We start from the raw sequence: 26,022 nt of genomic DNA, 5'->3' as shown, positions 1-26,022 counted from the left end.
AAAGTTGGGACACTACAAATCGTGAATAAAAACTGAATGCAATGATGTGGAGGTGCCAACTTCTAATATTTTATTTAGAATAGAACATAAATCACGGAACAAAAGTTTAAACTGAGAAAATGTATCATTTTAAGGGAAAAATATGTTGATTCAAAATTTCATGGTGTCAACAAATCCCAAAAAAGTTGGGACAAGGCCATTTTCACCACTGTGGGGCATCTCCCCTTCTTCTTACAACACTCAACAGACGTCTGGGGACCGAGGAGACCAGTTTCTCAAGTTTAGAAATAGGAATGCTCTCCCATTCTTATCTAATACAGGCCTCTAACTGTTTAATCGTCTTGGGCCTTTTTTGTCGCACCTTCCTCTTTATGATGCGCCAAATGTTCTCTATAGGTGAAAGATCTGGACTGCAGACTGGCCATTTCAGTACCCGGATCCTTCTCCTACGCAGCCATGATGTTGTGATTGATGCAGAATGTGGTCTGGCATTATCTTGTTGAAAAATGCAGGGTCTTCCCTGAAAAAGATGATGTCTGGATGGAAGCATATGTTGTTCTAGAACCTGAATATATTTTTCTGCATTTATGGTGCCTTTCCAGACATGCAAGCTGCCCATGCCACACGCACTCATGCAACCCCATACCATCAGAGATGCAGGCTTCTGAACTGAGCGTTGATAACTTGTCCTTGTCCTCTTTGGTCCGGATGATATGGCGTCCCAGGTTTCCACAAAGAACTTCAAATCGTGACTCATCTGACCACAGAACAGTCTTCAATTTGCCACACTCCATTTTAAATGATCCCTGGCCCAGTAAAAAATGCTGAGCTTGTGGATCTTGCTGAGAAATGGCTAATTCTTTACACTGTAGAGTTTCAGCTGGCAACGGCGGATGGCACGGTGGATTGTGTTTACTGACAATGGTTTCTGGAAGTATTCCTGAGCCCATTCTGTGATTGTCCTTTACAATAGCATTCCTGTTTATGGTGCAGTGTCGTTTAAGGGCCCGGAGATCACGGGCATCCAATATGGTTTTACTGCCCTTGACCCTTACGCACAGAGATTGTTCCAGATTCTCTGAATCTTCGGATGATGTTATGCACAGTTGATGATGATAACTGCAAAGTCTTTGCAATTTTTCGCTGAGTAACACCTTTCTGATATTGCTCCACTATCTTTCTGCGCAACATTGTGGGAATTGGTGATCCTCTACCCATCTTGGCTTCTGAGAGACACTGCCACTCTGAGAAGCTCTTTTTATACCCAATCATGTTGCCAATTGACCTAATTAGTGTTAATTGGTCTTCCAGCTCCTCGTTATGCTCAAATTTACTTTTTCCAGCCTCTTATTGCTACTTGTCCCAACTTATTTTTCCCTTAAAATGATACATTTTCTCAGTTTAAACTTTTGTTCCATGATTTATGTTCTATTCTGAATAAAATATTAGAACTTGGCACCTCCACATCATTGCATTCAGTTTTTATTCATGATTTGTATAGTGTCCCAACTTTTTTGGAATTTGGTTTGTAGTACATAAAGCAAAAAAAAGGACATGATTTGTTTCTGATTAATTATGAATTTAGCTTGTAAACATACAAACAAACATTTTAACTAGTGTCAAACTGGCCATAATTTATTAAACACGTTAAGGAATCCACAGACACATATCTCTCTTTCTTGAAAATTTTTATATATATATATATATATATATATATATGGAGAAGATTGCATACCGCACAGGTCTAGTAACTTAACCTACGTATAGACAGAGAGAATAGCACAGAAGCCCAGTCTGGGGTTCCCATAGAGCCAAGTGCAGCAAAGCCTTCTGCATCCAAGATCAGTAATGGCTCGAGTTTGAACATCTCTGAGCAACGCCAAAAACAATCAAACAGACAGCCAGCTCAAGCTCATGATCATCTGACTTCCTGCTGTAATTCAAGGGGTTTACCAAAGTATTGAATCAACAATTTAGAAATTACAACCATTTTATTACATCCCTCTGTTTAAACTGTTTTAACAGAGGGATGTACAAAATAATAATATAAATAGTACTTATTTTGTTGCAAACCTAACAGATAGTGATGCCTGAAGTCTGGAAACCATGGACTTCACCAAACACTTCACAACAATATCCTGCCTGAGCTGCTTTGCCTGTGCTTTACTGCAAATGCCTTCATTTGCTGCTTGTTTGTGAATCTTCAGTTGTGCTTCAGTAAGTAAAAAGCAGCTCAGTCAAATGGCTTCTGACACTTCAGAATTTATCCTGCGACTCGGTCATCATTCGCATCAGTGAGCTAGTTCCATTAGCAGACACACCTGCCCATGCCATTATACTGAGCCCACCATGTCTGATGACAATGTGGTGTGCTTTGGAACAAGAGACGATCCCTTTCTTTTTCATAGTACAGTATCCTCTGACACCATTGGCACAAATTAATTCTCAGACAGACAGAAAGATTTTTTTCTGAGACTGGTTTTGAGTCCTCCAAAGTATGAAACAAAGATATTATCGAAAGAGAGAGTTCTGACCAATGTACAGACCAAACCTTTCGTTTATTTAACAAGTTAGCAAATTGAGGAAAAACTTTTTTTTTTAATTTAACTTGATAAACAAGCAAGGTTTTGCAATAAGTTAAGTTCAGCTTTTATTCGTCACACATACATTACTGCACAGTGAAATTCTTTATTCTTTACATATTCCTGGTTCTTGTTAGTAGATCCGTAACTTAGAGCCTTAACACACTGAGCCACAACCGCCCCCTAATACGAGTAGTATGTATATATGCGTGTGTGTAAAAAAAAAAACTCATCCTACACAATAACCCCCCCCCCCCAACATCAGACAATTCTTTTTCAAGGTACAGCGCATGTTTAATTTTTACTTTAGAATTTTGTAATAATCATTTTCAAGTTGACACACACAACAGTCTTAAGACAAATAGTTAAGCTTACCAGTGTTGTGTAGAGTGTACACACAAGCCCCATTGCAAGAACTGCCCCCCAGAGATCAAAACCAGTTACTGAAACACACAAAGAAATAAATTATTACTGAATTCACTGGTAAATGGCTCATTCTCTTTATTTTTATGCTTTTTTTTTTTTAACAAATTCTTAGTAATGAAGTTACAAACATAACATCGTAACTAAATATAATCTTTGTTCATTCCTTCCATACACAGGCTCAGACCTGTACCTGCATTCAATGCAAGTGCAGGAGCATACAGCACCACTCCCATGTAGATAACCTACAGGAACACAAAATGGAGAAAGAGCTGAGGTGTCTTTTGTTTAATTCTACTGAAAAGTGCCCAGATTTAAATAATTAGGTAATATCAGTTAGGGCCTCATATCACTGAAATCAAATCCATTCAATGTAAATCCATACAGTAAATCCATTTAATAATACTTTAATAATTTTTGAACATATGATTTGTTAATCCTGTATAAGGTTTCCAAAACCCATACTGAATCAAAAAATTTAAAAAGTGCTTCAGAACATAAGCATGCAAAATAATCATTAGTTAAGCTCAATATCCTGACCGAGCTGCACACAGATCAAACCACTCTCACCATCTGAAAAATGAAGGTCACAGTGCCACATATCCGTACAGTTTTATTGAAGCGAAGCTCCAGATACTAAAAGAGCAATAAAGAAAATAAGATAAACAAGAAGTAAGATTAGGCATTGCTTACACACTAACAAACAACACATTAGTTATTTATTCAGAAGGAACATATAAATTTAGGAGATTATGACTTATGAGGTAAGGGTGTGTATCTCTCACAAAGAAACTGAAAGAGATACATGTGTAAAAAGTCTCTAATTAGCTACTGAATTTGTTCATTTTCCAATTCTAATTGATCAATAAAAACCGTTATTTTTTAATCTATGCAATTTCATTGGACAATTAATTAAAAGAAATAATACAAACAGTGCTTAATTGGTGCATTTATAGATGCAGTAGCGCATTAGCAAATGTAGATCAGATGCAGATTGCAGATGCAGATCAGTAGCGCATTTAAAATTTTTAAGAATCGATTCCATCCACCTAGGAACCTTTGTCTAGCCTAATCTGCACATCTTTGGATAAGACTTGAGGGAGAAGTCAGGCGAGTTAGTTATAGTGAATGTAAATAACATAAACGAAGGTTAAAAACAGCATTTGTGACAGTTATACTAAATGGACAAAATAAACAGTAACATTTTTTATGTATGGAGCTAATTTATAAATAAAGGACAACTACTGATAATCGTTTGAAATCAAAGGCAATTTGAGAAGGTCAATAGCTTAATCTGCATGTATTTGGATTGTGGGAGGAAACCCAGAGGAAACCCACCATGCACAGGGAGAACTTGCAACATGCAAAATCCATGCACACGAGGCAAAAATCGAACCTGACTGTAAATTGAACCGGGACTGGACAGTGCTAACCAATAAGAAAGCGTTTTGCCAAGCACAGATCATTAAAATATTATTTAAATAATGCAGGGAAACATAATGAAAAAACAGATAATATTTTAGAATAAAGGCTACCTGGTAGGCGCTGGAAAGATGGAGACGGTAGAAAACGGGAATAAAGACGTGTGCTGGGATGAGCAGGCCCAGAAAGTAGGAGCAGCCTAGGAACCAATACTGCGTGCCATATGCATAGATTTCAGCTGGCGCTCCCAAGATGGCTACAGCTGACTGGAAAGTAGCAAGGAGAGACAGTGACACAGGCAGGCAGCTCATGCTGCGGTCAGCCAGCAGAAACTCGCGTGTGGTGCTCTGTCGGCCCCCTGAAAACGCATGGTACAGGCCGATGCCTGCTGAAGCTACAAGGAGCAGCACGAAAATAGCATAGTCCACTGAAGTGAAGTGCATCTGTTCTATATCACTCATGATGGAATCGCCACAATGAGTTGACTAGTACAGTGTGTGGTTGGCCATAGAGTCTTCAATAGTGCCTCTGTGGAGAAGTAAGCAGCACAGCAAAATAAATGATTCACCTTAAAATATCCTACAATAACATCAAGATTATTCCATAAACAAATGTAATAATACAACAAGTTAAAATACAACAGCAGATTCAGACAGACAAACAAGAATCGAATTTTTGGGGGGATTTGGGAATTTACTTTGGGATTGTGGTACGTGGTGCTTTTAATAACAACAAAATGACCACCAATAGGGTTTGAACATCAAGGTTTAACTAGGAAGTGAGCGGATAAATTACATACAAGTAGCAAAAACCATGACGACCTTTATACAGTATACAAGTATTCGAGTTTAGAAATGTTTTGATACAAGAAAAGGTTGCATCAAAAATATTTGTAAGTGAAACTAGTCAGACTTTAACAGACTTATGGTAACAGGAACAATAATAATAATAATAATAATAATAATAATACACCTTCTAATACACAGAATGGAGAGGGGAGAGGAAAGCACCACAACCACAGTGTTACCAAAGCTAAACATCTAAACTGTGAGAAAATAATAATAGTATAATAGTAATATAAGTATTATATAATAATAGTAACAGTAGCTTTAGAGCTATGACTAGCATATATTTAAATAATCAAATATTTAACTATTTTCTGCAATTAATAATTTAATTATCAATATCATATGGCATCTTGTAACCTACTTGTAGAAACACCTAATAAACAATATTTAAAATTTATTTATAAAATGTTTTCCATACAGTTTCCATACATAGTGGTTAGCACCGAGGTCTCATGCCTCCAGGGTCGAGGGTTCAACTCCCGTCTCGGGTCTGTGTGTGGAGCTTGCATGTTCTCCCTATGCTTGGTTAGTTTCCTGCCACAGTTCAGAGACATGCAGATTTAATTACATCTGCTAGCATCTGGCATTTTTTCCATGAGTCTATTTCAATCCAGAATAAGAAATTTACTTCCAAAACAGCATGATGCAACAGAGCAGTCCATGTTTGTCTTAATCACAAAGAAAAGCCAATTGAGAATAGAGAGTAATTATTTACACTGGTTTTGTACAGCATAATGCAACTCACTAAATAGGCCTGCGTCCATCAGATGAGTGCATCCCATCATAAAAGTGTTTCTGACTGCAAAACATATTTTATTTTGTGTCTGTAAGCGTGTGTGTACAGCGCGCCTGTACTGTTTCTTATAACGCACGTGTAAAGCAAAAGAAAATCTCATTAGAGGTTAAAAATCCATTTTCTTCCTCAGCCTCTCTTATGTGTGTGCACACACAAGTTAACACCGAGCCGGTTCATACACTCTCTCTCGGGACAGGAGGGGCTTCTCTCTCACACACACACACACACACGCACACACACACACGCACACGCACGCACACACACACACGCACACGCACGCACGCACGCACACGCACGCACACGCACGCACACGCACGCACACGCACGCACGCACACAGCGTGAAACACTTGAACGGAAACACTTATCTGTCGGGATTTCTTTGTTACTTTTTTTTAAAAGGTAAAATGCAGGTTAATTTGTTTTATTTTTACTTTATATTTTGTGGTAATTATTTTTATGTATTTATTTTTGGGGGCTGTGGAACGAATAATTTGAGTTTTCATTATTTCTTATGGGAAAATGCTTGCCAATATGCCAGATATATATCAAAACATTAAATGATTATTAAAATATAATACATTCTACCATATAAGGTTCTGGGCCTTATTAATTAAACAAGTTTTTTTTTTGTCATTCTATTTTTTTGTTTTTGCGCTACCCAGAACTTAGCTTTTTTAAGTTAAGTGTAAGGACACTTAAAAAGTAATTAGTTGGTGTGGCTGCAAAAGAGCACCGAAACAGTAAGGTCAGATTAAACATCTTGTAATACGAACCACTCATGAGCTTAAGTACAATATTGTACATGATACACAGCAAAAATAAACACACAAATACTATTAAAGACCTGTAAAAATATCCACAATATATGCATAATAAGAATTTTGTTCTTTAATTTGTCATTACATATGTTCTCTTTATTTATTTTTATGAGAGTCAGGTCAACATTTTCCTTATTTGATTTTTATGACAATAAGAAACGTGAATTAAACAAACAATCAGTAAACAAATACATTAAAATTCCTGCCTTCACGTTTCCTATAAAAAAAAACTGTTTTACCATATGAAACATCTTATATTAATCGTTTTAGTTAAAAAAATATCTGCTTTACAGTTTTACTTTATTTTGCCCCTTAAGCAAGCCTCAACACTATCTAGACACAAACCCCTAACTACAATATTGTTTTATTCGGTTATAAGAAATATGATAGAAGTAATGAGATACTTTGCATGCAGCGTTCCAGAACAACACAGGTTACCTGAAGCTGCTACAAGCTGTGAAATAACAGCAGTGTTGAAATGTTTATAAAGGTTTTGAGTTTAGATGTTATGTTACTATCATAACAACTAGCTGTTCAAAGGGGTTGAAAAAAAGAAGCCCTACAGAGTTAACACATACATTATAAAGAAAAAAAAACCTTTTTGCAGTGTTTTGGTTTGAACTCTGCTGAAAACCTGTGGCCTTAATCAAAGATGGAGGAATTCTCTCTCAAAAACACACACACATGCTAATAATATAAGGATGCTTAGAGTGTTTAGTGCGTTACTTTAAACCCATCTGTTATTGTACACTTTCTTGTAATTGTTTAACATGTTATGATGTAAAGATCATAATTCTGTTCTATTAACATTTAGTTTTAATGTATAATAAAAACAAACATTATATTTAATAATTATATAATAATAATTTAATTATTTTCATGGGGACAATAATTAATTACAAAATTAGCCATGTATACCTGAAGTCAAGTTATTAAGTGCTGCATCCAAAATTGGAAGACATCAAGAAAAGATCATGTTATAAACCAAACTAACCTCATGGGTGAGTCTAGATTTTAAGCTAGACATTAAAGAATTAAAAAAATCTTAGAAAGAAAATGATCCACAGCAATTTCTCCTTCTCTCGTCCAAACAAATAACGCCAGCGCTGGTCCACCATTACTATTCCTCTCCCCTCTCCGTATAAGCTACGGCAAGCCACAAGGGTAAAAATGCATCGACACACGCGAAGTGCCACTTCGCGAGTGTTAAGTTCAGTTTTGGTGAATGGTGTAGAATAAACAGTTAAAAAGAATTTCATTTCGTGTTTAAGCAAACCCGGCATGAATGCTCGGTCACATTAACAAGAGTGTGGTAACGTTACTTGTAAGATGGCAAGTGGTTCGCGACGTAGAACGTAGGCGGACATTATGCTACGGAGTGACGTGGATCCGTAACAGAGTAAAAATAGATTTGCTAACGACTCTGAGCCGACTCTGAGCGAATTTGAGCCGACTCTTTTTTTTAATAGACAAAAACTTCATTTATCGTGCACTGTCAGCGTCACAGATAGTGCAGATAGTTTATGTTCACATACAGCCACATGACACACTGCACGAAAGATCATATTTGAAGAAGCATAATAGGAAATCTTTAATGTGAACAAAATGCCCAATGCATTCTCCACCATTAATATATAGTATTTTAACTCTGGGTCAGAGGTAAATCGAATCTTTAACGATTCGAGTTAATTTGATTAACTGATTTACAATTTAAATGTGAATCTGTCCACCAGATAACTCGGGGTGAAGTAGTAAAACTGTCCACTTTGTTTACCGGTTTGCCGATTTACACCATTGTTTTTGGGTTTACTTCGAGGAATCTGGTCCTAGCGTGGCTCCAGGCACAGCAACTTCCTGTCCCATGCCTTGTGAAGTTTCCCGCGGCTTCATTTTACAGACGCTCCTTTATGTTTGCAAACCAGGTACGATTATCGGGATGGCGCTATTCAGGCTGGGAGAGGGGTTCTGGAATGTAATCGATTGATTGCTCTCTTTGGAAGCCCTGTTCATCCCTACACTCGTATAGTCAATATCTGTGCGCGTACGTGTGTAGTATTTACTACAACATTGTGACCACTTGTGTGCACGCACATAAAGCATGTGTAGTATATTCAAGTGTAGTGATTGTTCTTAAGTAAAAACTGCAACAACATCCCTTATGAAGAAAAAGGTTAAAAAGGCTGTAGCAGTGCGTGAGATGAATCTTTTTAACAACAACGCAACATCAAATTTCCGCTGAAATTCTTAAAAGGAGGCAAAAGCAAGGGTCATTAGGGAGGTTCCTTGTAAAAGAAGTTTGCGGACAGAGCAGTGTTTCCGTTAGTGTTTGTGTATTTTTCCTTCATGAAAAAAAAAAAGTTACCCTTACCAGCAATTGTAATATTGGATTTACCCAGAATATATTGTATATAAAGGTATGATCCTAGATTCGCTCCTAAAGCTCTTCATATGTTTTTAATTTTTTTTCTTTAAAATGTTTTATAAAATTTAGAAACAAATGTATATTTGAAATCATATCAATAAGCATTAAATAAGAAATCATTTTAATTTCTTCATTTTAAGAGCTTCCTGTAATGTAGCTTTCTGTTTTTGCATTGTTACCGGGAAAGTTCTTCGTTTGTATCAGCGTTCAAATTATACTGCTTCTTCCATTTATAAAATTATTATAAAATATTTATAATTTATAATTATTATAAAATAATTATATATATTTTTTTCACATTTTAATACTACTGGACTTTTGCCTTTTTTTCCGTTTTTTCGCTTCAGAGAATCTCTTTGTCCAAAAACAACAAGCGGAATCCATCTCCAAACAATTAAAATTCTGAATCAGGTAAGTTATCATGTCTAATATTTAGCTTGTTCAGCATGAAGTGTGCAGGATGTTTAGACATTCTTCCTCCGTCATTAGCAATAACTTAATTTGTGATAGATGTGTATTAGTTAGCACTCTGACAAAGAAGGTATTAGCGTTAGAGGAGCGCATCCAGACTTTAAAGAGGGTTATTCACATAGCAGAAAGTCTGGGTGCCGCAGGCGGAGATAACTAGTCCCCGGCTCAGCATTAGAGCCCTCACAGCGGTGATGCATCCTCTGGTTATAGGAGACTCTATACTGAGGAACATAAAATTAGCTAGGCCTTCAGGAGTGCCAGCGGCATTGGTTAGGTGTATCCAGGGAGCCAGAGCACCAGACACAGCAGGTAATCTTACAGCTTTAAGGTTCTCAAGTGATGCATGCTGGAGCTAACAATATACGCCAGAGGTTAGCAGGGATAACTTTACAGGGGTGTTGAAATTAGCTAAGGCAAAGTCTGATCAATGTCAATGTCTGATGAGGTAGTATGCTCTAGCCCCATCCCAATGCGATGATGTAGCAACATAGCTTAGGTTATGGTCGCTGAACCACTGGTTGTCCATGTGGTGCTCTGAAAATAATGTGCGCTTTATAGATAATCAAAGTATCACTGAGGGCCTGTTAGGGCAGAACAGTGTCCATCCCACTCGGTAAGGTGCTGCTCATTTCTTGTAGTATAGCTCAGTCTCAGAAGAGGCCTAGTAAATCAGTGACTACCCAGAGCCCAGGCCAGGGAGCAGACAAACAGGCTAAACCAACCGTCTGCTAGCTATGTATGTCCATACTGGATTCAGTAGGAGTAAATCGGTGTGTAGTATTCAATTCAATTTAATTTGTACAGCACTTTGAACAATTGTCATTGTCGCAAAGCAGCTTTACACAATCAAAAAGAATTATTTAAGTTTGTATGGAATGTGAACATATGTAAATCAAAATGATCAGATAGTCCCTGGTGAGCAAGCCAAGGCCGACAGTGACAAGGAAAAACTCCCTGAGATGGCAATAGGAAAAAACCTGACTCAGCAGGGAACCCATCCACATTTGGGTGAAACAGAAAGCAGGAATTGATCTGCATTTCTACTGTGTGTTAGGTAGCAGGTTCAGCATAAAAGTTTATGTTAATTGATGTTGATATGGAGTTCAGGTAGTTTTTGGAGCTCAGGTAGACTTTCAAATTCCAGTCTGAACTATAGAGCGACTGCAGCCTAGTCAAGTCCTTAGAGAAACAGCTGTCAACATCAGCCGAGGCCAGAACTGTCTTTATAGTAAAGTGAAACCGTGCCCAGACACCAGACGCTTAATAAAAAAGACACACAGGGCGTCCATGTGATGAGATCTCCAACCAGAAGCGGGGCACCAGGATGAGTCAGACAGGTCCAGGGGGCAGAGGGGGTCTGGATCACTGGCAGCTCAGGCATGTGTATCTTAACAGAGAAAGGAAAAGAGAGAGAGGGGGAAGAAAGAGAACTATGGAGTAATATCCCGGACATTTTTTAAAAGAAATTGCAAATTGCATTTGCAAGCATTACATGCTTCCCAGCATTACATGGAAACCTGTCAATCAGCAGGTTTGTGGCTGCGTGAATGTGTGGGGAGTAACGTCACTCGCCGTCTGTGACCAAGAGGGGGAAATCTGAGCTATGGAGGTGAACTGAGATTATCTCATCTGTTTGTCAAGAAATAAACACACAAAAATGAATGTGTGGGAATGTGTTTTACCCAGTTACATGGGCGACGCAGAGAAAGTGAAAAAGCAGACGTGGTAATTGATTTTGCTATTTAAATATGACAGGCTATTCTATAACTTTGGGGCTTTGTAAGAAAAGTAGTTTTTATAATACGCGGTACTGACAAGCAGCCTGCATCCTTTAATCGCTAGAAACACTAGAAGTTCACTCAGATACTGAGGAGCGAGACCATTTAAAATACTACTTTTGCTTTATACTTTTTAACTCTATACTTTTAAAAAAACTCTAAAGTAGTATTTTAAAATCAACGTGAAATTTTACAGATAGCCAATAAAGTGGAAATAAGATAGGTGTGATGTGCTCGTATCTTCTGGTTCTAGTGAGGACTCTCGCTGCTGCATTCTGAACTAACTAAAGCTTGTTTATGCACCTAGGCTGTTATAGTTAGTCCTGCCGAAGTCCCTGTTTGCACTCTGCATTAAATGTAAATTCACCTTATACATTGTGTGCCTGTGACTATACCCAACTTATGTCTACTTCTCTTCTCATATCTCTCTTCAACTCTCTCTGTCGAGCTAAACATGTTGCTCCTGAGCTGCCAGTGATCCAGACCCCCTTTGCCCTCTGGAAATGTCTGACTTGTCCTAGTGTCCCGCTTCTAGTTGGAGATCTCATCGCATGGATGCCCTGTGTGTTTTGTCTGGAATGCGTGTGGTGATGTGGGGATGTATCCACAAATACGGTCCTGGCCTTGGCTGATGCCAACAGCTGTTTTTGGAGGACTTGACACTGCAGTTGCCTGATATTTCAGGACTGGAATTTCCTGTAGTCTACCTGAGCCTCCAATAATGAACTGGACTTCATATTAACTTAAACACATTGTCTGTTATACTGAACTCCTAGAGTCCGAACACACAGTATGAGTGCAGATCAATCCCTGCTATCCATTATCACCCAAATGAGGATGGGTTCCTCTCCATGTTTCTTCCTATTACCATCTCAGGGAGTTTTTCCTTGCCACTGTCGCCATCGCCCTTGGCTTGCTCATCAGGGAAAATCTTATCATTTTGATTCATACACATGCATATTACATACAAACTTCTATAATTCTCATGATCGTGTAAAGCTGCTTTGCGACAATGACAATTGTTAAAAGTGCTTTACTGAATTGAATTAAATTAATTTACAAGAATATTTTGGCCTTTCTGTGTAACGACACAAGTTAAATTACTTTTGTACATTTGAAGCCCTTTACCCTTTCCTTATAATCAGCTTTCTGTACAGCAATCAGTAACTTCACAATGTCCCTGGTGTTAGACTGTTATTTCGGTGTTATTGCTCCATGAAGCAAAAAGCGCGAACAGTGTCCCCCACGCCCACTCACACACGGCCTACTGTAAACTTTAAATGATACGCATTCTGAAGCGTGGATGATGTAAACTTTCAGTGCATGCACTGAAGACACCATAGTTTTATACACACTCAGGTGTAGCGAGCTGCTTGTGCGCTGTGTAGAGATGATTTGAACGCGTCTTTAACATGACTCAGAAGAATAAGTAGTCTCGGAGAGTGATTCGTTTATTTTCTACTGGGTGTGCATGTGCAAAGCATCGCAAAACCTCTGTATGTTATATACAAGAAACAGAAATGAGTAGTTACCGAATCGTTCGTTCTTTTGTCACGTGACTCCCACAGACGATATGCAGTGCAATAGATTTAAAAGAACGAACGACTCGGACTAGTTATGAGAGGTGAGCTGCTCATTCTGTTTATTATTAAAAAGCTGCAGTGTAATATTTCATTACTGGAACTATAGACAAATTATATTTGTGTATGTAGACGTAGTGGGGATCTGTTTACTGAAAATGTAACGTTCTATTTTATTTCTGATCAAAAGAACAAAATTAACTAAACGACTCACAAAAAGATTAGTTGATCTTGATTCAATGATCGAGATTCAAAGAACCGAGTCACTAAAATGATTCAAACTTACCATCACTACTGGGTAGCTGCCGCAGGGTCACGTGACTCAGGTGCGCGCTGAAGTCACGTTTTATCGTTTATAAGTCGGGCTGAACACTGTAACACGTGTTTGTCTATAACCCAGTTTAGATATCAGCCAGATGGGTCAAATGTTAATATGAACTGACTGAGAACTCTGAGCAGAAGCAGCCAAGTAGCTGATTAATGCGTTATTGAGGTAAACGTTACCGTGCAGCTAAGGCTCGCGCGTGCGCAGCGGGGGTTAAAATGTCAGAGACTCTTGTACATTACAGCTAGAGTTACAGATTACCAGGTAAAACAGCTGCATCAGATTTTACCACTACGAGTTCACACAAAGCGATCGGGTGCTGACGGTTATCCTTTATGTAGCTACTATAAACGAGCAACACAAGCGAATTTAACCGACTATATCCGTTAAAAACGAACCATTCTCACCTTATTGCGGGGAGACGCGTGTAGCGCGCGCAGCGTGTAGCTCTGACCGGAGTCTCACGAGTCTCAGGCGCTGCGGAGAGACACAGAGAGACAGAGAGAGACCGCCTACTCTCCTTCATACGAAAACTGGTTCTAATAAACGCATTTTGTTTCCCACTCATATTCGACAAATCCCGCCTCCCATGCTGTGATTGGCCAATTGAACACTCCCTCCTGCGTCACAGCATGTAAGACTCTGAATACCCCACACACTCGGCTAGTGATGGGAAGTTTGAATCATTTTAGTGACTCGGTTCTTTGAATCTCGTTCATCAAAATAAACGAGTCGTTTATTTTTTTTTTTTATTTGGGCACCTGTTCTGCCACGGAGGTAAAACTTATACCCTGTTTCAGGGGTATGTTCTGACACACCCTGCAAGCCTCTTCAAATGGTAAATTTGAGATTTCTATCAAATTCTTGCATTGCACAAAAAATCATCAAACTTGGTATCGGTGTTAAGTCTATAGTTTTTTTTTTTTTTTGGGGGGGGGGGGGGGGGGGGGGGTTGCGCCCTGTAAAAAAGTCTTAGTACCCCAATCCAGAATAAGCCACACAATTTGACACCTTTTTTATAGTGACACCACTAGTTACGTGCCAAAGTCCGCATTACATGTCAGTGGGGCAAATTTACCAATCACTTAGCAACTTACTATTTACATTTAGGCATTTGGCAGACGCTCTTATCCAGAGCGACTTACATTTTTATCTCATTATACATCTGAGCAGTTGAGGGTTAAGGGCCTTGCTCAAGGGCCCAACAGTGGCAACTTGGTGGTTGTGCGGTTTGAACCTGGGATCTTCTGAACCGTAGTCCAATGCCTTAACCACTAAGCTACCCCTGGCCCCACTATTTACTACTATTATAGGAGACTCTATAATGAGACATGTGACATTAGCCAGGCCTTTAGGGGCGCCAGCGGCAGTGGTTAGGTGTATCCCGGGAGCCAGAGCACCGGACATAGCAGGTAATCTTAGGGCTCTAGGACAGCACAGGTTCACCAAGATAGTGGTACATGCTGGAGCTAATGATATACGCCTTTGTTAGTCAGAGGTTAGTAAGAATAACTTTACAGAGGTGTTTAAATTAGAGAAGGCGATGAAGTAGTATGCTCTGGTCCCATCCCAATGAGACATGGTGACATAACTTACAGCAGGTTATGGTCGCTGAACCGCTGGATGTCCAGGTGGTGCTCCGAAAACAGCGTGGGCTTCATAAATAATTGGAAGACCTTTGAGGGAAAAACTGGCCTGTTAGGGCGGGACGGTGTCCATCCCACTCGGGAAGGTGCTGCTCTCATTTCTTGCAGTATAGCTCATAGTCTCAGAAGAGGCCTAGTTAATCGGTGACAATCCAGAGCCCAGGCCAGGGAGCAGACAGACAGGCTAAACCTACCGTCTGCTAGCTGCATAGAGTCGTCACTCAGGGTTCACTGTATTGAGACTGTGTCTGTTCCCCGAGCTAAGCAAAAATGTAGAAAGACCCAGAAAGTCTGTTTTAGTAATTTAATTAACATAGATACCACAATCTCAGATTACACTTAATGCGCAGCCGGCACCCTGATCTGAAGCTAGGACTGTTAAATATTAGATCTTTCGCATCTAAAGCAGTTATAGTTAATGAAATTATCACAGATCAGGAGTTTGATATACTCTGTTTAACGGAAACCTGGATTAAACAGGACGAGTATGTAGCTCTAAATGAAGCTAGTCCTCCTGGATACAGCTACATACACCAGCCTCGGTTAACTGGTAGAGGAGGAGGCGTCGCAGTTATTCACAATGATAATTTGACTATTGTACAAAAACACAGACACAAATTTACTTAATTTGATATAGTAACATAACAAGTGTAGCTACAAATATTAAGTCAGCTCAGTCGATTCCACTAATTATCATTTACAGACCTCCAGGGCCGTACTCTGAATTTCTTAGTGAATTTGCAGATTTCCTCTCAAACCTAGTCGTTTCTGTAGACAAAGTGTTAATTGCTGGAGATTTTAATATTCATTTTGAGAATCCAGAAGACCCTCTGAGAACTGCATTTATGTCTATACTGGACTCGGTAGGAGTAAATCAGTGTGTAGTAGGACCCACTCATAAAGCAGGTCACACTTTGGATTTAATAATATTCTTCAGATTAAGTGTAAGAAATTTATTTACAAGTCCAGATCACTATCTTGTCTCAATTTAAGTGTGTCATAGTAATAAAGTACGTACAGCGCCACGCTACTGTACTAAACGTACATTCACATCAACTACCAAACAGAGTTTTATCAGTAATCTCCCAGAGTTCCCAACTTCGATTAGATCACCGTCTGACCCCACAGAACTCGATCAGACTGAATATTTAGAGTCGACGTACCGTTATACGTTATACCTAGATAATGTAGCTCCAGTTAAAAGAAAAAAAATATTAGAGATAAGAAACTCGCTCCCTGGTATAACGATCACACGCGCACTTTAAAACAGACCGCTCGGAAATTAAAACGTAAATGGCGTCAAACTAAATTGTTAGTATTTCAAATAGCATGGAAGGAGAGCATCCTGAACTATAGAAAAGCTCTTAGTGTAGCTAGATCAACATATCTCTCCACTCTTATAGAAAATAACAAAAATAATCCTAGATTTTTATTTAATGCTGTAGCCAAATTAACCAGAAATAAGACCACTGCAGAAATCTCCACAACAACATCGTCCAATAGTGAGGACTTCATGAACTTTTTTAATAATAAAATTGTAAATATTAGGCATAAAATTGAGGCTTTAACACCAAACAATGTAATTGATGCAGATGTTAATCTAGCCATGTCAGATCAGAACCTAGAATACTTTACTCCCCTTGAAGAGAATGAACTAATTTCACTCATCTCTTCTTCAAATTCATCAACCTGTATATTAGATCCTGTACCGACACATTTTCTTAAACAGATAGTACCAGCAATAATAGAACCCCTGTTGAGAATAATTAATTCTTCACTTAGCATTGGGTATGTTCCAAAATCTTGGAACAACAAAGTAGGTATGGATTTATGTCATTTCTGTGTGGAATGAAGTTATAAAGAGAAAATGGTAAAAAGAAAATGGTAATGTCCAGGGTTGTGCAATTCACATATTTAAAGTGTCCTGTGCAGTGCAAATATGCTTAAAGTGATTTATTTAAAGTTGCTTGTGATGAAGTGATTTAACTAATGACCACGAAGTGTAGTTGTGCAGTGGTTATTAGTGTAAACGAATGCCCAGAATGTCCAGAGTGAGTGAAAAAAACATATGTGAGTGAGTCAGTACTGTGTGGTGTACTGATTAAGAGACCGTATCGCCTCCGGGAAGAAGCTCCTCCTCAGTCTCTCTGTGTTGGCTTTAGGGAGCTGAATCGTTTTCCTGACCTCAACAGAGAGAACAGTCCATTGTTGGGATGGCTGAGGTCCTTTACGGTCCCGCTGTAGATGCAGGTCAGGGAGCTCGGTGCGGATGATGTGCTCTGCTGATTGCACCACCCTCTGTAGAGCTCGACTGTCCTGCATGGTGCTCTTCCCGAAAAAGAGGACATAAATTTTACAAATGCAAGCAGTGCTGGTGTAATATATTACAAAGTATTACATAACTGTAATTAGTTTTATAAATTTATTTTGGAATTAAGTAATGTAATGCATTATTAGTCCTGAATTCAGTATTTACATTACAGTTAATAATCAAGAAAATTACATATCCTTGGGAATAATCAAGGAGATGACATATCTTTAATTTTTTTGCATGATGATCTCTGTGTACTGTGACTACTGAGTACTACTGATTCTCCTCACCACAATAGACTGTAGGATGTTGGCAGCACTTCAGCAGCAAGAATGACACCTCCTCTCAAATTTGACACCGAGGTGACTAAATATTAAAAGCCAGATGGAAATCATGGTCCATTTCCCTACAGTAAGTTTATATCCATGGAAATCAGCAGTAAGACCTGTGGAGACCCATGCCTGGGCAGTGAAGTGCTAAATCCAAGGATGAACAGTTTGTCTGACAGTAGAGTAACTTCTCCTCATGAGATATACCCACTGCTTATTAAAAAACCTGGACTAATCTAGTATAAATCCATACTTTGGTGATTAGGCAAGTTTATTGTGCTTTTGGCCTATAAAATAAAGTGGGACACTATCTAATGGTGTTATTTTTTATAAATAATTCAATTCAATTCAATTTTATTTCTATAGCGCTTTTAGCAATTTTCATTGCCGCAAAGCAGCTTTACACAGTCAAAAGAATTATTTAAGTTTGTATGAAATGTGAATTTGTATGAATCAAAATGGTCAGTTTGTCCCTGGTGAGCAAGCTGAGGGCGACAGTGGCAAGGAAAAACTCCCTGAGATGGTAATAGGAAGAAACCTTGAGAGGAACCAGACTCAACAGGGAACCCATCCTCATTTGGGTGAAACAGAAAGCAGTAAATGATCTGCATTTATACAGTGTGTAGGGTGGGAGGCAGTTCAGCTATAATAGCTGATGTTAATTGATGTTAATATGGAGTCCAGGTAGTTATTGAAGACCCAGGTAGACTTGTAAGAAGTTCCAGTCATGAACTATCGAACTGTCAAGTCCCCAGAGAAACAGTTGCCAACACCAGTCAAGGCCAGAATCATTTTCTAGGTAGAGAGAATCATTCCCAGACACCAGACGCATCCCAGAGAGACACACGGGGCATCCATGTGACAAGATCTTCAGCCAGAAGCGGGGCACCAGGATGGGTCAGACAGGTCCGGAGGGCAGAGGGAGTCTGGATCACTGGCAGCTCAGGAACGACATGTGTAGCTCGACAGAGAGAGAGAGAAAGAGTGAAAGGGGGGACAGGAGGAGAGAGGAAAAAGAAAGAGGGGGGGAAAGAGAAGAAGAGGAGAGATGGCAGTTAGGTATGGTCACAGTCACACAATGTATAATGTAAATGTATATTAACTGTAGAGTGCAAGCAGAGACTCCGGCAGGACTAACTATGACAGCATAACTAAAAGGGAGAGCCAGAAGGAAACACAAACATGAGGGCTTCCTGACATGTAAAGCAAACAATCACCTCACCGTTAGCAAACCTGAGTGATCAATGAGAGTGAGGAAGACAGCATCCAAACATACCAGTTCACCATAATACTCTACGTCCATGAGTCCCCCAGATCTGCTCCTTTACCTAAGGCAAATCTATTTATGAAAAATGCTTGACTAAATAAATAGGTTTTTAGCCTGGACTTAAACACTGAGACTGTGTCTGAGTCCCGAACACTATTTGGAAGACTATTCCATAATTTTGGGGCTTTGTAAGAAAAAGCTGCTGGCCATAAAGTGGGCCTTGGAGGAATGGCGTCACTGGCTTCAGGGCGCCAGTGAGCCGTTCATGGTCTGGACGGATCATCAGAACCTCATCACCATCCGGAATTTAAAACAACTCAACCCACGACAGGCACAGTGGGCATTGTTTTTTGAACACTTCAATTTCCATCTGTCATACCGCCCGGGCTCCAAGAACACCAAGGCCGACGCCCTCTCCCGCCAACAAGAAGAGGAGATGCCCCGGGCGGACCCCGTGCCTGTCATCCCCACCTCACGGATCATCGCACCCCTCCACTGGGACATAGAGACAAGGGTTCGCCAGGCTCAGGCTGCGGAGACTGGGCCGGCAGGTGCGCCGCCTGGACGACTCTTTGTTCCTCAGCGTTTGGTTCCTGAAGTTCTCCAGTGGGGCCACTCCTCGCCCGTCGCAGGACACCCCGGGACTCGGCGCACACCACAGTTTGTAAGACGGGCGTTCTGGTGGCCCACCATGAGGAGCGACGTTGAAGAGTTTGTTCAGGCGTGCCCGGTGTGCGCCAGGGCCAAGGACTCCAACCAGCCTACCTCCGGAGAGCTCCAGCCTCTGCCCGTTCCCCGACGGCCCTGGACGCACATCGCCTTAGATTTCATCACAGGCCTGCCGGTTTCCGAAGGAAAGAACACCATCCTAACCATCATCGACCGGTTCTCCAAAGCCGTACACCTGGTGGCCCTCACCGGACTCCCATCAGCCAAAAACACCGCCGAGCTGATATTGGAACACGTAGTCCGCCTGCATGGGTTCCCCAAGGACATCGTCTCGGACAGGGGGCCCCAGTTCACCGCCCGGTTCTGGAAGGCCTTCTGCCGTCTGATCAATTCCACCTGCAGTCTGTCCTCCGGTTATCACCCCCAGACTAATGGTCAGATGGAACGGGCCAACCCGCTACCTCAAATGGGCCGAGCTGTCCCACAACCTCCACGTCTCTTCAGCCACCAACCTAAGTCCATTTGAGGTATGTTATGGTTTCCAACCTCCGATGTTCGACCATCAAGAACCGGAGGTTGACGTACCATCGGCCCAACAGTTGGTCCGTAGGTGTCGGCGGTTATGGAACCAAGCCAACCTCGCCATCCAACGTGCCAATACCACCTACGTCGCCCAGCATCGCCGCCGACACCCTCCGGGACGATTGTACCACGTAGGTGCCAAGGTACGGCTCTCCACAAGGAATCTGCACCTGCATACAGAATCCCGCAAACTAGCTCCCAGGTTCATCGGTCCATACCGCATCACCCACCGGATAAAACCTGTCACCTACCGGCTCCAGCTGCCTGCGGCACTCCGGATCCACCCAGTTTTCCACACCTCCCAACTAAAACACTTCACCACCTCTCCAATGAATCCACCCACCCCCCCTGCTCCTCCTCCCTGGATCATCGATGGTGGTCCCGCTTACACTGTGCGCCGGATCCTCGACTCACGCCCTTGGGGCAGGGGCACCCAGTACCTGGTCGATTGGGAAGGCTACGGCCCCGAGGAACCGTCTTGGGTCCCGGCCCGGTTCATTCTCGACCCCGAATTAATCCGGGACTACCGTCGTCGGGTATCCTCCACCCAGGGGGACAGACAGAGGGGTACTGTCATGCACACTCAATCGGCGACCGGCACTAGGACCCGAAAGTAAAGCGGTCGCGAATCAGGAAGTATAAGAGGAGTAAACAAACCACGATTCAGCGCTCAGTCATTGAGTTCAGCCCATGTCGGTTCTGGTTGTCCATCATCGATTCGTGAGTACTCACTTTATTTGGGTTTCGCTTTCTGATCTTGAGTGTGTGTTTATAGGACGCAGGTTAAATTTGTGTTTTTCCCTTGCTCCCCTTTTGTGAGAGTCCTTAGACTAAAACGCGTGGTTATCCTACCTACTCGCTTTCTTCCGCGTTTGGGTTCACCATCCACGCTACATTGGGCTAATCGCTAAAGCTAAGTCATCTGGTCGCCTAGGTTAGTTCATCCTGACAAATCCACACAATGGACAGACATTACATTTAATACATTTAATCAACATTGCTGTGGAGTAGTGTCTTACATACACTACACTACACTACATACACAAACATACCACACACTCAAACACACAAACACACAGACTGCTAGCAATGGCACACCAGAAAGACTCATCCAGCAATGTTGATGACTTAAACTTATTTCATATTTGTTTAAGAACTCTTAGCGTGATGAAAAGGCAAACAGATTGTGAGGTGCGCCCAGTGGCAATGGCACAGGTGCTTGGGCCCGCTCATTACTGCTTGTAACTATGTTTCTATATTTTTTAAAAGACAACTTCTTGGCTTTCATCTTGAGAAAGGTCTTTGGTGGACAACCAGACCGGGGTACATTATGTACCAGCCAGGGACCCACGAGTGTTCCTCGCCTGACTGTGGGGTCCCCATTGTGATGTTGCTGGTGATAGACCCGCCAGAGTGCTGCACAGGACTGTCTTGAGCAAGCTTGAGAAGGTGTTTTCCTTCATTGACCAGGGAGTCACTGGCAATACGCAACCCAAATCAAATTGTTGTTTTATCTCCAAATAGCTCATCATATAACCCTTTGAGCTTCTCTGTGTGTTTTTAATTTCTGTGCCCCAAGGGTGACTCAGAGTAAAGGTTCCACAGACAGCAGTGATGAAATGAGACAGGAAGTTCCTGGAATACACACACACGCACACACACACACACACACACACACACACACACACACACGCACATACACACCCCCTTTATATACACTATACAAACATACTACACACTTACCACACAAACTTACACTAGACACACCCATCCTACACTCACACATACAACAAGTGTTCCTCAAGGCCAGGCCTAGCAATGGTACACCAGAAAGACTGTTGTGTCTTTTGTGTCTTTTCAATGTTGATGCATTAAACTTATTTCATATTTGTTAAGGAACTCTTAGCGTGCTGAAACGGCAAAGGTTGTAAGGTGCGCCCAACTGGCAATGGCACAGGTGCTTGGGCCCGCTAATTATTGCTTGTAACTATGTTTCTATATTTTTAAAAGGCGGCAGACTTTTTGGCTTCTTCAGAGAGGTCCTTGGTCGACAACCAGACTGGGGTACAGTATGTGTTAGCCTGGGACCCCCACAGGTGTTCCTCACCTGGGCGTGCATGCTAGGTCCCCGGTGATACACAACTGAAATTAAATATTTGTTGCATCTTTAATGACCCAATGTACCTTTTTGCCGTCAACCTTCAACCGGTGGTTCTTGGTGAACTCCTGTTCTGGGTAAGACTCTGGGCCCTTAGGGGCTTGCTCTAGGAACATGGGTAGATGTATTTATCTATGTATTTAGCATTTTTATCATGCAATCATAGGATGTTTTGGACATACATCTTTTAGAAAACCTCCTATAAGTCCACCTGTTCATGAAACACTGGGGCAGTGAGGTGTGGGTGGTTCAGATAGGTTGGACACTATGACTCTATCTGCTTGACAAGTATAACTGATAGTAACGATGCATTTCCTTAAAAGTACTGCGACCTACTATAGAACGCTCACCACCTTAGCGAATCATACAACGCTTCGGCTATCTCCGAGTGTTTTTCATAATTCATACACGTCCTTCACATGCAAACACACACACACACACACACACACACACATCCTAAACACATTCACACATGCACACATACACTACACATACATATCAGACTCAAACAAATACACAACACACAAATACAAAAATACAGAAACACACAGACACACACATACACATAAACGCACACACATACACCACACAACCTACACACACACACACATACACAGACTAAACTGATAACAACACAGGCGCTTCAGCTAGTTAGCTACACACACACACACACACACACAGACACACACTACACACACAACCACATACACACATACACAGAAACACACTACAGACACACACATACACAGACACACACTACACACACAACCACATACACACGCACACGCAAACACTACACACAAACACTCAGAAACCACTTATCCTACACACACCTTATGCATCCTACAAAAACAACGACCGGCCTAAGCACCTGCGCCATTACAGTTGTCACAAAGCAATCTCTAGCAATGACGCATAGAAAGACATGATGATCCCTTAAATTTATTACATATTTAGTATTATCTTCAGAGAGAGATTCTTGGTGGACTACCAGACATAAGTATTGTATGTGCCTGCATGAGATTTACGAGTGTTCCTCTCCTGATCGTATATGCTCCCCTCAACATCATGATGTTGGTGGCAATGTACCCACCAGAGTGCTGCACAAGACTGCCTTGAGGAAGTTTGAGGTGGGGTTTATCTTCATTGATATCAGTCTGTATCAGTCAGGATTTAGGCCTCATCACAGTACAGAGACAGCACTCGTTAAAGTAGTAAATGACATTCTATTGGCCTCTGATCAGGGTTGTGTAACTATGCTTGTATTACTTGACCTCAGTGCAGCTTTTGACACCGTTGATCACGCTATTCTTCTTCACAGATTAGAAAATGTAGTAGGAATTAAGGGTACAGCCCTCTTCTGGCTCAGATCCTATCTGACCCATCGTTATCAGTATGTAGACTTAAATGGTGATTATTCTGCATGTTCTCTAGTGGAGTTTGGCGTTCCGCAGGGTTCAGTTTTAGGTCCACTGCTTTTTTCCCTTTACATGCTTCCTCTGGGCAACATAATCCGTAAGCATGGTATTAGTTTTCATTGTTATGCTGACGATACACAGTTATATGTCTCAGCAAAACCTGATGAGAAAATACAGCTTACTAAAATTGAGCAATGTGTGCAGGACATAAGAAATTGGATGCTAATTAACTTCCTTCTGCTAAATCCGGATAAGACAGAAGTTCTAGTCATAGGACCGCATACAGCTAGGAGTAAAATTTTAGATCACACCGTAACTTTAGATGGCCTTTCTGTTCCATCAAATGCAACAGTGAAAGACCTTGGTGTGATTATTGATTCCAGCCTTTCATTTGAAGCACATGTAGATAATATTACCAGTATAGCATTCTTTCACCTCAGAAATATTGCCAGGATAAGAAATTTATTGTCGCTAAACGATGCAGAAAAACTAGTTCATGTTTTTATCACCTCTAGGTTGGACTATTGTAATGCCTTACTGTCTGGTTGTTCAGCTAGATGCATAAATAAGCTTCAGCTAGTCCAGAATGCAGCAGCGAGAGTCCTCACCAGAACCAGAAGATATGAGCACATCACCCCATTCTTATCTTCACTCCATTGGCTCCCTGTGAAATTTCGCATTGATTTTAAAATACTACTCTTGACATATAAAGCATTAAATGGTCTCGCACTGCAGTACCTGAGCGAACTGCTAGTGTCTTATGATCCGCCACGCCTACTTCGATCAAAGGATGCAGAGGGCTTGTCAGTACCGCGTATTATGAAAAATACAGCTGGGGGCAGAGCTTTTTCTTACAAAGCCCCAAAATTATGGAATAGTCTTCCAAATAGTGTTCGGGACTCAGACACAGTCTCAGTGTTTAAGTCCAGGCTAAAAACCTATTTATTTAGCCAAGCATTTTTATAAATAGATTTGCCATAGGTAAAGGAGCAGATCTGGGGGACTCATATGTTTGGGTGAACTGGTATGTTTGGATGCTGTCTTCCTCACTCTCATTGATCACTCAGGTTTGCTGACGGTGAGGTGATTGTTTGCTTTACATGTCAGGAAGCCCTCATGTTTGTGTTTCCTTCTGGCTCTCCCTTTTAGTTATGCTGTCATAGTTAGTCCTGCCGGAGTCTCTGCTTGCACTCTACAGTTAATATACATTCACATTATACATTGTGTGACTGTGACCATACCTAACTGCCATCTCTCCTCTTCTTCTCTTCCCCCCCCTCTTTCTCTTTCCTCTCTCCTCCTGTCTCCCCCTTTTACTCTTTCTCTCTCTCTCTGTCGAGCTACACATGTCGTTCCTGAGCTGCCAGTGATCCAGACTCCCTCTGCCCTCCGGACCTGTCTGACCCATCCTGGTGCCCCGCTTCTGGCTGAAGATCTCGTCAGATGGAAGCCCCGTGTGTCTCTCTGGGATGCGTCTGGTGTCTGGAAATGATTCTCTCTACCTAGAAAATGGTTCTGGCCTTAACTGGTGTTGGCAACTGTGTCTCTGGGGACTTGACAGTTCGATAGTTCATGACTGGAACTTCTTACAAGTATACCTGGGTCTTCAATAACTACCTGGACTCCATATTAACATCAATTAACATCAGCTATTATAGCTGAACTGCCTCCCACCCTACACACTGTATAAATGCAGATCATTTACTGCTTTCTGTTTCACCCAAATGAGGATGGGTTCCCTGTTGAGTCTGGTTCCTCTCAAGGTTTCTTCCTATTACCATCTCAGGGAGTTTTTCCTTGCCACTGTCGCCCTCGGCTTGCTCACCAGGGACAAACTGACCATTTTGATTCATACAAATTCACACTTCATACAAACTTAAATAATTCTTTTGACTGTGTAAAGCTGCTTTGCGGCAATGAAAATTGCTAAAAGCGCTATACAAATAAAATTGAATTGAATTGAATTGAATTGAATTGACCAGATTGTGGTATGCAACTGAAATGAATCCTTGTTGTATCTTAAATGGCCCAATGTACTTCACTTCCACCTTCAGCGGGAGGTCTTTGGGGAACTTACAGGCCCACCGTCCTGGGTGAGGCTCTGGGCCTTGGAGGCTCTTCCCTGACTTGGAGGAGTACACAACATCAGCGACCAGCTACATCAACAAGTGCACTG

At 41.2% G+C, this 26,022-nt stretch overlaps 1 protein-coding gene across 1 annotated transcript in view; it reads right to left on the bottom strand.

The window, feature by feature from the left end:
* The window catches only part of slc5a6a (solute carrier family 5 member 6a), a 35,264-nt gene extending 21,300 nt beyond the window's left edge, over positions 1-13,964 (bottom strand). The window contains exons 1-5 of the mRNA XM_053484272.1: positions 13,874-13,964; positions 4,541-4,955; positions 3,576-3,641; positions 3,199-3,250; positions 2,958-3,025 (exon numbers count right to left, since the gene is read on the bottom strand). Of these exons, the coding sequence (XP_053340247.1) occupies positions 2,958-3,025; positions 3,199-3,250; positions 3,576-3,641; positions 4,541-4,888 (534 nt within the window). The 5' untranslated portion in view covers positions 4,889-4,955; positions 13,874-13,964. The remainder of the gene's footprint in view (positions 1-2,957; positions 3,026-3,198; positions 3,251-3,575; positions 3,642-4,540; positions 4,956-13,873) is intronic.
* Positions 13,965-26,022: the final 12,058 nt, after the last annotated feature.

This window comes from Clarias gariepinus, chromosome 23 (genome assembly GCF_024256425.1).
Source record: "Clarias gariepinus isolate MV-2021 ecotype Netherlands chromosome 23, CGAR_prim_01v2, whole genome shotgun sequence".
Classification (NCBI taxonomy): Eukaryota; Metazoa; Chordata; class Actinopteri; order Siluriformes; family Clariidae; genus Clarias; species Clarias gariepinus.
This window is presented reverse-complemented; position numbering and strand designations above follow the sequence as displayed.